The sequence below is a fragment of the Neopsephotus bourkii genome, unplaced genomic scaffold, assembly GCF_033783945.1.
Source record: "Neopsephotus bourkii isolate Nb327-2 ecotype Australia unplaced genomic scaffold, CSIRO-AGI_Nbou_v1 NB_1358, whole genome shotgun sequence".
NCBI lineage: Eukaryota > Metazoa > Chordata > Aves > Psittaciformes > Psittacidae > Neopsephotus > Neopsephotus bourkii.
The window spans coordinates 2,287,724-2,302,605 of NW_026901837.1; the positions used below are offsets into that span (position 1 = coordinate 2,287,724).

At 37.3% G+C, this 14,882-nt stretch overlaps 1 protein-coding gene across 3 annotated transcripts in view; it reads right to left on the reverse strand.

Moving 5' to 3' along the window:
• PDSS2 (decaprenyl diphosphate synthase subunit 2) overlaps positions 1-14,882 on the reverse strand; it is a 120,040-nt gene that overhangs the window by 31,869 nt on the left and 73,289 nt on the right. For all 3 annotated transcript variants that reach the window (XM_061366782.1, XM_061366781.1, XM_061366780.1), the window contains one exon: positions 11,971-12,169. In XM_061366782.1, coding sequence (XP_061222766.1) covers positions 11,971-12,169 — 199 coding nt within the window. The remainder of the gene's footprint in view (positions 1-11,970; positions 12,170-14,882) is intronic.

The following is a 14,882-nucleotide window of genomic DNA, read 5'->3' on the forward strand; positions in this document are numbered from 1 at the left end:
TCTCACAGCAAATTGCTTTCTAGCAAGATTTAAACGCCATTGGAAAACATATTCATGTTTTTTTTCACTCTGTCAATGATAAATTACTAGCAAAATACAATGTGCAATGTAAACACATCACCAGACCCACTACTTGGTTAAAAGGTAATTCCTAGAAATAAAAAAAGAAAACTAACCTTCAAAAGAATCGGCAGCAGTCAATTTGAATATTGTTCAGTATTGTCAAATATCTACCTTAAGGTGAGTCTACCCTAAGGGTTTTCAATAGTGTTAAGTTACCTTTTAATGCCGACGCAATACTATCCACAAAAGTGGTTTTAATTAGTATAAAGACTTTTAGTGCATAATTCAGTCATTTTCCTATCAATAACATAACCAACAGAAGAAATATAATTTTCTCTTCTCTTATATCCACATGTACCTCACACAGTGTATTAATAACTTTGCAGATCCAATGTAGCAAATCCTTTCATTGACGTACTCAGCCAACTGTTGATGACTGATGTAGGTTAGGGAAATATCTAACATCTTCAGCTTGACCCTTCTGGATAGGGTAATTTCATTACATATCTTTCTTCTGTATAGAACAGTGAACAAAGCAGGTATAGTGACTACAGGGTTCTGTAACTATAAAACCTTCCTCCATCAATAAATGATGCAGAAAAGCATGGCTGTCAGGAATGACATCCAGTCATACTGGTGCAGACAACCATTAAGCTGGGTATATGTTCACAAATGAATTGTGGATTAAACTGAATTAAAAAAAATAAAAGATCTGATCAGCTCCAAGTTGACGAAAATTATACTTGCAATTGCTATTAACCATTTTGCATAGACTGTATCTGAATAAACATTAATCAGAAGTAATACCATTTATCACTTGACACAGAGAATCAACAAAACAAACCTGCAGATGTTTGTTAAACTAGCAAATCGACAACCCACTCTACCAGGAGTAGCAGCAATCAGACTCTAGACTCCAAGAGAAATGCTGCTGAATTTTAAACCACTAATATTAACAACCAGTTCCAGTTCATACAAAGATTCAGTCATCCTGATGGCCAGCAAGATGTCTAATATTTCAGCATTTTGTTTAAAAATACTATTAACTAGTCTACATTACTGCCATTATTTTATTCAGTCTGTATAACTGCACTGAAGCCACTCCAGATGTAAAGGCATTTTTACTAAAAACTTGACACTGGAAAGGTTCCTTGTAAAGAAAAGCTTCACAGCAGTGTAAAAAGAGGAAAAGATATGTAATCTATTATCCTATTTACAAGACATGTATTTTAACCTCTCCTACTTAGTACAATGTGCATAAACACCTGCTGGGTAGGAATGAAGGGGAGGAAGCCAAAGTATTCTCCGTGTTGCTCACTGAGAGGATGAGGCAATGGGCTCGAATTAAAACATGAAATTCCATCTGGACACTTGAAAACACTTTACTGTAAGGATATCAAACAATGGAACAGGTTGTCCAAAGGAGCTGTGAAGTCTCCATCTGTGGACATATTTAAAAGCCATCTGGACATGGTCCTGGACAGCCTGCACTAGCTTACCCTGCTTGAGCAGGAGGTTTGGACTGGATGACTTCAGTAAGTCCCTTCTAACCTCAGATGTGGTAGAAGAGGACCACAGCTGATCTTGCCTACTCACATCTGTAGCAGCAGCAACAATTTTTCTTGTCTTTGAAATAATAAGGCTACAAAGCTGGTGCCAAATACTCTCTTAGGGAAGGGTTACGTTTACTAATTGTACTGGGAATAGATTGTCCTTTTACAAACAGTTATGTTCTTGGGAGTACTAACAAAGACCATCCAGAAAAATCTTAAGATTCTTATCACTATTGCTAATAGCTTTGAATTGCAACTGAATCATTACGAAAACATATTTTCACTTTTGGAAAGTGTATTCTCAGTTAAAGTCGTACTCCAAGTGGACGGCTGACTGCATACTAACCCCAGTGACCTCCAGTCCTTCTGCAAAACTGTGCATTAACTGCCTTGTCATGAAAAGTCCACCTCTAGAACCAAATTTGCTGTTAATTTGCACTAAGTCCTCATTCAAAAAAAAATTTGAAATACTATTGTTAAGACAGTGTTTAATCAGAACAGATTTGATTATTTTTTTAATCCTACTATGCACTCTCAAAATCTTACTATGTTTAAGAAACAGACTTTAAATAAAGCCAAGAAAACAGAACTTGCGATCTTCCACTGCTTCAAATATAAAAAGAATGAAGTTAGCATGGTAAATATTGCTCATGGAGGACATCACCTTCCTCAACTTTGTGAAAATTCATTTTCATTTTATAATTTGTATATGAACTAAAGCTTTTTAGCAATGAATTCTCATGTGATGGTTATTCACTGCTGTGAAAAAAAAGAGCTGTAATGAACACCTCTGCTTTAAGAAACCCAGACAGTGCCAATACCTATTCTAAGTGGTGAATGAAGCAGCAGAACTGCTGGCTCTTGAGAGTCCTTTCTCACACTGTGTATTCTCATGCAGAATAAAATATCACATGCCCACAAGTTGTCATTACTTCAATTTCTTAGAATAAATGTTACTTTCTTTTGAATATCCATTTCCTACATATTCTGGCAGTGATCAGCATCTTGGATGCAGTTTCTTGTTAACAGTTAAGGAAATATCAAATATAGTCACTTTTTAATGTTTGCCTCAAATCTTTGAAAGGCAATTTCTTCTTTGTAAAGTGAGGTGGTTTGCCTTTAAAAAGAATATAGTAAGAAACTTCCTTCCGTAATTTGGCCTTAACATTTAATAAAATTGATTTATACACACACACATACACACACATGATAGGCATATATTTATCTCAAAGCTTGCAAGCACTTTCAACTCCTAAGTCATTTGTCTTCATCACTATACAATTGTCAGGTCAGTGTCATACATTAAGGGAGGAAAACAGATGGACAGGCACTTCTACCCCAACTACCCAGAACACATTTGCCAGGTATAATGATTATCTTGATATCCTGAATAACCTCTGGCTTGCCTCTCAAGAAAAATAAGCTTTTCCTTCAGTTTCTTCAAATTAGTTTTTACTTTCTTCTTCACTGATGCTTGTCATCTCTGAAAAGCCCTCTTGCTTTTATGTATATATAACATAAGTATTTTGCAGACCATTCTGTTAATTAGAATGAGACAAACAGTAGTTCTGTCAGAAAAAGAACTATTTAACCAACTGTTCGAAGCAGCTGTGTGGTTTACCTCTGAGGAGGTCAGTATTTACCTGGAATAATAACAGGTATTCGGTTTGCGAAATCAAGCAGTGAACACTGACTTCGGTCTGCTGGGCAGACCAGAAAAGCAGAAAGATATGTCCAATTGCTACTATAAGGAAGGCAAAATCAAATGCAAGTTGATGAAATAGTGGGGTAATTCAGAGGTAAGAAATTGTAGACTGATGCTAGTGAATCTCCTGATTGCTGCACTGTGCTCTTCTCGTTGCCCCGCCTTTTTTTTGGACTTTGTGCAAACCAGTATGAATATCTTTAGTAGTCTATTGAAAATTCATCACAACTGAGTGGATAACTTCCTCCTGAGACTGTTTACTTGCTCAGTCCATGTAGCATTAAGACAGAATCTCAAACACTCACAATTCTGTTCTTGATAGCTCCATGCCTTGATGCTTTTAAAGTACTTTTGAAGCATATTTTTGTGAAAGAGCTTCAATGGTAGATTTGATAATTCCATGCTACCTATGATTATATATTTTGGTATCAGTCTCAGTCGCAGCCCTTCTGTGTTCTGCAGCAATCATTCTGCTACAAGGCACTGGTTGTAAGTCATATGCGGCCTTAAGGGAAGTTGCAGAAATCACTCTTTTTGAGATCGCTCCCCCCCCAACTATTTTTTCATGCAGAAGTGGGAGGACAGAAAACAGACTGAAATCTAAACATAAATTTTTCCAGCAGTACCCTGGGCAAGAACCACAGAAAAACAAACTCTTTCAATACAGACCTATTGTTGTGGTTTAAGCTCAGTCGTAAATCAGCCACACAGTCCTTGCTCACTCCCTCCACTTTCCTCCCCCTGCTCCCGGAGGGCTGGGGAGGAGAATCGAAAGAATGTTAATTCCTATAGGTTGAGATAAGAGCAGTCCAGTAACTAAGGTATAACACAAACCAGTGCTGCTACCACCAGTAATAGTAACGATGGGGGAAATAACAAGGGAAGAGGATACAATACCACCTGCCGACCAATAGCTGGCCCGACCAAGCAGTAAGCCAGCCCTTCCGGGTAACTCTCAGTTTACATCCTGGGCATGATGTGCTGTGGTATGGAATACTGCTTTGGCTAGTTTGGGTCAGGTGTCCTGTCTCTGCTTCCTCCCGGCTTCCCCTCCTCCCTGGCAGAGCATGAGACTCACAAAGTCCTTGGTCAGACTAAACATTACTGAGCAGTAATTAAAAACATCAGTGTTATCAGCACTGTTCCCAGGCCGAAAGTAAAAAACACAGCAATGCACCAGCTACTAAGAAGGAAAAAAAATGACTGCTACTGCTGAACCCAGGACACCTATACTAACCCCAGAGGAGTCTAGCTTTGGGGAAGTTTAACATAAGCATTAGCTTCAAAAAATGGTACAGGTGCAAAAGTCCATTAAGGTAAAAAGAACTATTTAAGGAATGCAATGAACAGGAACCAAAACAACGTTAAGTGGTTGTAATCTCAAAACCAACATTCACTGGAGTGCAACAGAACGCTTACAGATCAAACAGAAGACTGTTGCTAACCTACCACAATTGCAGATTAAGGCTAATTTTTAGAATTTCACTTAAATTAATAAATTAATAAACTGTGTCACTTAATCCTCTAATTTAAATTCTTAAAAAGATTACTTTTCAAACATATAACAACAGCCATTAGGATAATGAAATCTTTACAAGTATTTAATTATATTATCAGTTAGAGACAGCAAAAGTATAATACACAAAAATGTGTGAAAGATGCAGAAAACCAAATGCTTCATATGCTCAGGTGCTGTTGTTTTAGGAACTATAACTTAACTTTAAAAAAAAAAAAGGTGGGGCAATGTGAAGAGGACAGCGCAGTAATCAGGAGATTGACTAGCATCATTCTACAGTTTTATCATCACCATCACAAGAACCATTACCTCTAAAGACAACAGAAATGGTAGACAAGAGTTTTAAGGTCAGGTGGGAAAATTTGACTATTAGGTATTGATTCCAATAGATTTTCACTTTTATCTCTAACATACAGGATTCCCCCCAGTGCGTATATACCTCTGTCGACTATTATAAAGAGTGCCTTTTTACTACCAAATGAACTTCACATGACTGTCAACAAAACTTCAGTACAGAAATCTTATTAAAAAATCCAGTGTTTGAGAACATGGGGCAGAAAAAACAATACATCCATTAAAAGGACACAAGGTTTCTTTGAATTACGATCTCCTTTTACGCTTTAAGATAAAATGAAACCAAATTTATCTCTCAGAAAGAGGTACAAATTTGTAAATTTTGTTGCACCCTAAAAATAATTATTAAAACAAGTAACAGTTTAAAGAATGGATTCATAATTATGTATGAATCACAAATCATTTCTCAGAACTGTTCTTGCATTCCCCAATAAAATACATGCTAAGTTTTATGCAAACGTTGAGATTGTACCTCAATATTTTATGACACAGAACTGTTTATTTAGGATTGCCAAGAAAGAGCTTTATTTTGTAATAATGCCATCATGATGGCTACATTGCCTTACGACATTGCTGTTGTTGCCCCATTCCTGGCAGTGTTCAAGGCCAGGCTGGATGGGGTCTTCAGCAACCTGCTCTAGTGGAAGGTGTCCCTGCCTGTGGCAGAGGGCTGGAACTAGATGATCTTCAAGGTCCCTTCCAACCCAAACCATGCCATAATTCTATGTTACATTAAAAGTTCAAAAACATTACATTCTTCCTCAGTTTTCTTCTCCCCCCTTTACCCAGACAAGAGTGCTCCTTATATGTACTTTTCCATAAATAAATTCTGAGCTCTTTAAACTTACCTACATTTTTCAGCAGCGTCTGGTTTTGAGGCACATCCATGCAGTACTCAAAAATACTAAATCAGAATAAAAATACTCAGCAATATAGATACTTTTGCACTCCCTATCTCATCCAGTAAATCACCATCAAACAGTGACTCGGGACAGTACAGCAAGACAGACATGGTAATGTACTTCAGAAAGCTCTTTATCTGCTTTCTAGGAAAAATTGTGGAGGTTGTTTTTCCCTTCCCCTCCCTCCTCCCAAGAGAAATGAACTTCACTATCCAACTTTATAACGTGGGTCTCAATCTAATCTGATCTCTACTTCTTATCAAATTCATGCCTCAGTGTCACCTAGCTGCGCTGTGAACTGATCATTTTAAAGGTACTTATCTCTAACAGCAGCTTGTATCAGGTAAGAAAAAGAATACATGAGCAGAGGTGAAAAGTTCAAATAATTTTAAAAAAATATGCACACTTTGATTTAAAATGCTTTTATCAGCAGCTTCTGTTTTTCTCTATTAACAGTGCAACTGGGAGCAAACACATTACTCCTGATTCTCACCTTTTCTCCATTCATGCCTTCTCTCTCATCAATCTCAGAATGAAAATTCAGATTAAGGGTCTTTGTTTATTTTATGTAAAATGTAACATAAATATGCTTAGTAGGATTTATAGTTAGAATTTTCCACCAGAGAAAACAACGAAGAATACCTCTTTCAAAATAACTTTCATTGCTCTCAAAATAACTTATCTCACACTTACCACCAAGCAGCACTTTCTACTCACCTCAAACAAAATGTGAAGCACTGTTCTAGGGGACAGTAATTTGGACCTATTACAAGTCAATGGCTGCCTTTACACTGGCAAGGAGGCATTTCTTTTAAAAAGGGTATTTCTTACAGGATTCTTGATAGGATGCACTCTTCATGTCCTTTACAGTAAGTTTTCAGTTTTGAAGAAAGGACCACAAAACTGCCATTGATCCTGGGAATAACTTCTTTAGCCAACCCATAATTTCGCACTTTTTTAATACTGAAAAGATATCTTTTAAGAGATTATGTTCTTCTCTTAGCATCACCCAAGGCAAGAGAAAGCCTGATACAAGTACTACCCTTTTTAAATTACATTTAAAAATTAAAATTGTAGATTCTAACTTTGTCAATTCTCAAAAATGTCAATTTACATCAAAAAAAGCAATTGGCATAATTCCAGAAAGGGGATGCTCTCCATATTCTTCACTGGTCAGCAAGGAGCCAAGTCACTCAAGTTCAAAACAACTTTTCCAATAGGACTAAGATCAACCAGAAGGAGAAACCATAGTTGAAGATCAAGCAATTCTTTTATGAAGCATAAGGTACATTCAGATTGTTGCAAAAGGAAGACATAGGAAGATTTATATGACTAACTTGTTTACCAAATAGGCCTTGTGTTCACATACACATAAACACATTTATGCCTTTAAGAACACATAAACTTAACATAAGGAATTGAATCCACTATATAAGTACTACATCTGTGGTACGGTTTATTTATAAACAAATAATGCTTAATAAAACAATGCTCTATAATACAGACTTCTGGCAAAGCTCTGCATTGATAGACAAGATTCTTAAATTCAATTCCAAGCTTTCAGGCTGTAGATTTTGAAGCACTTCTGTGAATAGTTTCATCATTCCCACAATAGCTCAATGAATTATAGTGGGAAAACAGTCACGCTTAAGATTTCAGTAAGAAGTATGGAGAACACTACCACTGCCTGTATTTCAGGGGTAGGCTTGCTTTTTTTTTTCTTTTATCTTTTGTTTTGCAGGTGGGTTGGGGTTATTTTTTTGTTTGGCTGTGTTGTTTTCTGATGATGAGGTTTTGGTTGGTTTGTGGGCTATTTACTTTATTTATTTATTAATACAAAAGGATGCCTTCCTACCAGTTTATGGAGTTGCAAGCAATACATTTACATACTATTTTATCGTTTTCTTTAGTCATCAGCACATTACAGTAGGCATTGCACTAAAATGCATAATTTCATCTTTCTGAAGTTTTATGTATCACTGTCTTCCAAGTACAGGAGGATCGAAACTGGTCATAATTATATCTTTATGCACCCTCTCCATAGTTGCATAAGACAACTGATGATTCTAATACTCTAGGAAGCAGAAGGCTTCTTCCAACTTATCTGTGATATACCCTGAAAAAGCACATTACTTGATAATATCAGTCAATATTCACACATCACTTGTGTTATAATGTCCATATCACTTATCTATCTGACAGATGACAGAATTAATGCTTATTATATTTGCTGTGTTTGCATCTGAATGCCACCAGGCCATAATCAAAGGACTTTCAAACAACAACAGCTGCTGTTAGCAGTTTCATACCAATAGCCTTGGCTAGGCAAAGCGAGATAACAAATGTTAAAGACATAGTACCTTCTGATGGCAACAAAGAACCAACAGTTAAACATATCATCTTACACTTTTTAATGATTTATTCACATATTTACTTAAAACTGCATATAGCCACAAGATAGTTGGGAGGTACCCTATTTTATTAGGCAAATATGCGTTTCCATCTCTCCCACATTTACATGTTTGTGATGACTATTACAAATACCTCATTACAATCCTAGTATCAAAACACTGCACCCTCAAAATGAGAAAACCTTTCAAAATAATACCATCATCCCACATAAACACACCCCAATCCAATAAACCAGCACATTACCAGGCATTACTACTATTTAAGTAGCAAAAACCAAATATGCCTTTCCTTGTCAAAGGCCCACTGTTCCTAAAGCCACTGCTGATACACCATCTACTAGAAGATCCCAACCAATTCATCTTGGGATTCAATTCTGTTTTAAAATCCATGGATTAGCAATGTACAATCTACTACAGGACACAGCTCTGAAATAAGATTTTTACCCATATTATCTTCAAACATAATTTATCACCACAATCAGCAGGCCAAGAAAAGCCACCATCCAAAATACAAAGTAGACCGAGGATAGTTTCAATAAGGTGATCAAAATCTTAACATGAATGTATAAAAGGACTGTAAGTACATGTGATCTGATCAATCTAATGCTTTGTAGCTGTAAAAGGCTTCTGAAGAAATTACTGTTCATTTTAAAGTTTTTACCTGAATAAATGTAGAACTCTGCCACAATTACAGAATTGCAGCATGCACACACATCTGCCCTTCAGTTCTTTATTTTAAAACACAGTCAATACCAACTTCGTAATCACAATTAATGCCTCATAATTTCATAAAGTAGAAAATGAGAATTTCTTCTGAATTCTTTCTGAATTATTTTGCATGTTCAGAAAACAAAATTTTAGATTACTTTATAATAGTACAACAGCAGAATTTAGCTTACAGGAGGCTTCCTGACAATTCAAAAAATCTAGAGTTCTCGAGGCTCAGATAGTAAAATAAAATAACTATTAAAATAAAACCACAAACCAAAACAAAAAACCACCCGAACCCTTCTTTTGCATAACTTCAGTAACGTACAAGAAGTAGGAGCAAAAGTTTAAAAGAAACCCCCAAAAACACAAGCCCTGAGCCTCAAATCTTGTTAACATCATTACAGATAGATTCTACAACAGTAGCAAGTGGAAAATTACTATGAATTAACAACAACAACTCCTATATTTAATGTTATTTAAAAATCAAAGTGTTACCTAAGGCAATTACCTTGCAGCCTTTTAATATCTACAGGGAAAAGCCTAAGGGAAAATAATTGACTTTGCTAATTTTACCCTTGGCAATTATAAAATAGCTCTGCATTTCATTACGACTACAGAATTTCACATCTAATTGTCAACCCCGAGAGAAGCAGATAAATGCATCATACACAAGCTCAGACTAGAGTTTAACAACACAATAAAATTATCTCAGTTCAGTTAATGTTAAATCTCCATTTATTTTAAATTCTAGTTTATACAACAGCTATGCATGCTTATAGAGGTTACAGCCTACCATGGTCAGTACCATGCATGTAACGATATAATGTTGCTCATTTCATTAGGCAATTTGCTGAGCTACCAAGTAAACGCCAGCAAAGAAGCAGTACTGTGATTTTTACTTTTTGCATCAAAGAAAACAAAACATTATGAAGGAAAAAAGTCACAGTTATTTCACACTGCTGAAAAACAGATGCCAGATTTGAAAATTCATCATTTACAAAAGAATAAATACAGTATGTTTAAATCATTGCACCTGTCAAGAGATTTGTATAGCTTGTACTTCAATTTTTTCTAACTTTGCTAGTAGGGTTAGATGCATGAAAAAGAATAATTTACTAAGTCAATCAGTTTCCATAATGGCATCCCACTTATCGTATGTAGAAGCTATGAAAGTATTTAGATGTCAGAAAAATGAAAAAAAGTGCTAAAATGTTTTGGCAGAATTTCCCAACATGCGGTATAATGATTGCTTTTTAAAAAAAAGAAGAAAAAAAAAAAGTGTATCTTTGCACTTGTGCTTCATTTCACTGTAGGCTTGTTTCCTGGCAAGTCTTCAGGGATTATAGTCCTGCTGCAATACTTAATGCAAAGTAATAGGTGTGACATTTTATAAGTTTCCTCTTATATTGAAATAAAAAATTGATGTAGGGTTAAATCCTTTGCCCCATCTTAAGAATCTTATTAAGTATTAAACAAAATATAAATGAACAGGTACAAATCAGCAATAATTAGTAAAACCAATTGCACCCCATATTGGTTATGATATGGCTAAATTTTTGCACTATTTAAAACTTTCCTTAATACTTACTACCAGTTATCACCGTAAAGGCTTAACTCACTATTCCAGCAGACTGACATCTAATTTTCTGTCTCTTCTCTGGAATCTCAGCTCTATGTTACAAAATGACACTACTTTTGAAAGAAACTGTCACACTCATGATCAAAGCAGTGCAGAAATACTCAACCACCATCACGAGGAGCTTTAGCATGAGAATCTAAAAACATAGACTCCTTAAGCTCATGATTAAAATTATGTTGACTATTGACAATTGCATGCATGGCAAACATTTATTTACATTAGGATGTACAGCAATCTTCAGACGTATGAAGAGCACCCCTGCAAAAATGAACTGTTTGCTGTTTCCACTGAATGGCACAGTAAGTTCTTCAGCCATACACGTAATTAGGTGTTACTCTAGACTGGCACACAGATGCCCAGGAATCTATCTTCACCATAGGAATTTTAAAGATCAAGCTAGACAAACATGTAAATAATAATTTGTTGTAGCTGATCCTATCTGGGGAAAAGAAGAACCCGGTAGAAAATGATCTCTTAAGGTCTCCATCAGGCTCATTTTCTAAGACCATACATATATATAATTTGTTTGTCATGAAAAACTTGTAACGTTTCAAAGAGCTTGGCTGAGCAGCTGGATTGCAGCTGCCCTTTAGAAGGCAGCACATCCACATTAATAGGGCAATCCAATACGCAGGGGCATCCAAATGCCTAACAACATAATTTCATTAAGAGTGACCTGAGTGTTGTGTAGACAAACCAGTGAAGCCTTTTCCCCTAAGAATTCCCAAAGACTGACAAACCATCCACAAAGCATAAGGTAAAACAACAAAAAAAAATCCAAACACGTCTTCAGCTAGCAGTCTGCCAGAGGTGGTATAGTCATAAGCATGCCACCACATACACGTTAAATTCACCAAACAAACCATTCATCCATTACCACAGTGCTTCAGAATGTATACTGAGGACATCACCACAGTAATCCTATAGGGCAGTGGTAAATACGTTCACAGCAACAGCAACCTGTCAACCCACCTAGAGCTATAACATAAGTATGCTCATCTTTAAAGGATGTTCCATAGATGCAGACGTATGCAAACTGCTGATTTTTTAAAGGGTCTCTTTCAGAAGAGTCACTAATTGTTACTTGCTCTGGCAGTAGATTTTTTTTCTTTTTACCTTGGTATTCTTCAGCTGTGCAAGGCTTGTGCAAGCATTTGCTAGAAGAAAATCTCCACTCAAAACAGCCATTTTATTTCCAAACTGCATATCTTTCAGCGGGCCATCGCAGGACTTCAGCTCACCAATATTCACTATGCCACGATGCACCAGAAAGGCAGTGTGGATCAGTTCTGTGATCTCAGCCAGACTTCTTTGACTGAAAGCAAAGAAAAAGTATACTTATTTTTGATGCTATCAATAAAATATATATTCTTAGGGGAAACCAAAAACCCACAAAAAAAAAACCAAACAAAAACCAACCACATGTGCTAAACAGATGTTTTATGAATTGTCATGTAGTTCTTTTATGCACTTCCAGAAGCCACAACCAGAAGGTGTTAAGCACAGAGAACTACCACTGTGTATTTCCAGGTAAGCTGCAGGTACCACAGGTTCCATTTGGAGCTCTCATTTGTTTGAATTCTTTTGCAAAACAAAGCTAAGTAATCAATAGTCTTCATGGTGCTTTCTTTGTTTTTTTGTTTTGTCTTCTAGAAGCTTGAGGGACACTGACATGAAGAAATTACCAAGCAGAAAGAACTGATGGGAAGGAACAAAGAACATATCAACAAAGGAGTCACCAGCAGGCTGATCCGAACACCGTAAGAATGCTGCAATCAATGACTGCTCAAATTAGAGTTAAATTAATAACAGGATACCCTGCAGTTCACTAATACCAAGGGGGGGTGGGGGGGAAGGGAAGGGGAAGAGGAGGCGCAGGGGGGAGAGGGGAAACAGCTGACATTTTAAAACCATACTAATGATATTTCACTGGCTGTTTTAGTCAGAAGAGGCAGAGAAGCAGAGGTGATTGTCCAGCAAAGGGCACAGAACAAATTTTATTTGTATAGGTTTACAAATCACCTCTTGTTCCAACACACACTGTGCCACATCATGAATTTAAGGGTTCAAATCCCTGTGAGAGGCTGGCCACAAAGGTTATCTCACAGGGGCTTGCCTTCTGTTTTTTTTTCATTTTTGGAAAAGGCATGACAAGAGTCATTAGCAAAACCCTCTCCTCCCCTCTTTGCACAATTCAACCTTGTAGACCCTGATAGTTAGTGACTGCCACTCCAAGGAGCCCAGAGATGTCACCTTAGCTCAGAACTACAACAGGGCAATGAACAGACATAGTAACTGAGCAGGGACAAGTGGAGGGGGGAACTGAGCAACTGGAGCATTCTCTTAATGCTGCAAACCTAGACACACACAGACTTTCCCCCTAGGAAATCTTCAGCACATTCACATGTTTTCTGACTCGAGCAGTTCCCTTTATGTCATGGAGACTTCACATATGAGCAGATCAGAAATTCAATGCACGCTCTCAACTAGACAGATGATTAAAAGGCCCTAAAGTTCAAATCAAATTGCACCGTAGTACAAAGGTGTATTATGCTCCTGTGCTTATTCAAGAAGCAACCAGGAGCTAAGTAACCAAACTGCTCCATACCTTCACATACACATACACCTGCTCACACACACTCAGCTTAGATTCTGCCTCAGTACCAGGGTAGTACTGAATAAATTAATACTGTTTCCTCAGGACAGTGCAGATGTGTTGCAACCACATTGAATGATATTAATTTAAAGTAACCTTCTGCCCCAAATATTTCTGACCTGCGAAGAACCCCAGCAGCAACTGTTTCAGGCCAGTGATCTGTGCCAGTTAGCAGGAGAGAAGAGCTAGCAGAGCCTGGGCAGGCATGCAAAAGGTAGATGAGCTGGGACATGAGGTTAAACAAAGGTTCCCAACATATTTTATCACACACACATACAAAAACTTATGCTGTTTCTAAAACTGCCTTTATAATTCACAATTTTTGCTCCATGTAGAGAAAACCAACCTGAAACCGAAACAGCCAGCCATTCTCCATGTAGACAATAGAACTGAAGGTTGACACTGTTAAAGAGGCTAGGAAGAAACTCCCACAACCTACAGCCACAGTATTGTAATCACATTTGGCTCAGCTCTAACAAAGGGTTAATAAAATTTCAAGCTCGGAGAAAAAGACTAACAAGACATCCCGATGCTCCTGCTGTCATTGCCAGGGCAGCCCTTGGAGGAAATGTCCATATCAATTCAGGTTATCAGATGGACAGCTGATCAACATTAAACAGACTTCGCTCTGGGCAGACTGAGCCGAGCTACCTGTTATGAATAGAAATGAGAGCCCTCTGCTCTCTGCTGCCGAGCTCTGCCATTTCTGACTGCCGCAGATCCCAGGACATATGGGGATCCCTAGTGACGAGCACATAAAGCTGCAGCTAACTCAAGCGAAGGCTCATTTCTCCCAGCTGAAAGCACGCATTAATATCCTGAGGAGATCAGGCCCGCCTCCACGACCCCCAACTACTGAAGCAAAACAATGGCTGTCCTATTTCTTCATTTAATAGGCTTTTAATGAAGGAAATCAAAATCCCCTCTTTGACTTCAGCATCACTCTTCATGAAAAGGTTACACAAATACATCAGTGTCATGCTTTCCAAATGTTCAGAATCTGGATGGTTTAATTTCTTTTTCCACAATCCATTTGTTCTCCAAACGGTATTCATATTATCTGTGCTAACAAGAACCATATTAGGGAGATAATCTGCCTCTAATTCTGATCTTATACACTGCTGCTCCACCCTCTCTCTTCAGCAAACTAAAAATATAAGAACCAAAGCTACTGCAGAAATCCTAGGCAAGAGATTTTTTAATATTTCTTTTTGTGAGAACCTCCATAATACCCAGGCATGATAAGAAGTCCACAGCACTGCTACAGATACAGGAGGGTTCTTGACATGACTTTGTTAAGGCCCGCATCCCACAAAAAACCCTGCTGTTATCAAGTTGCTATTGAATGGTTAAAGCAATACTGTATACAGCT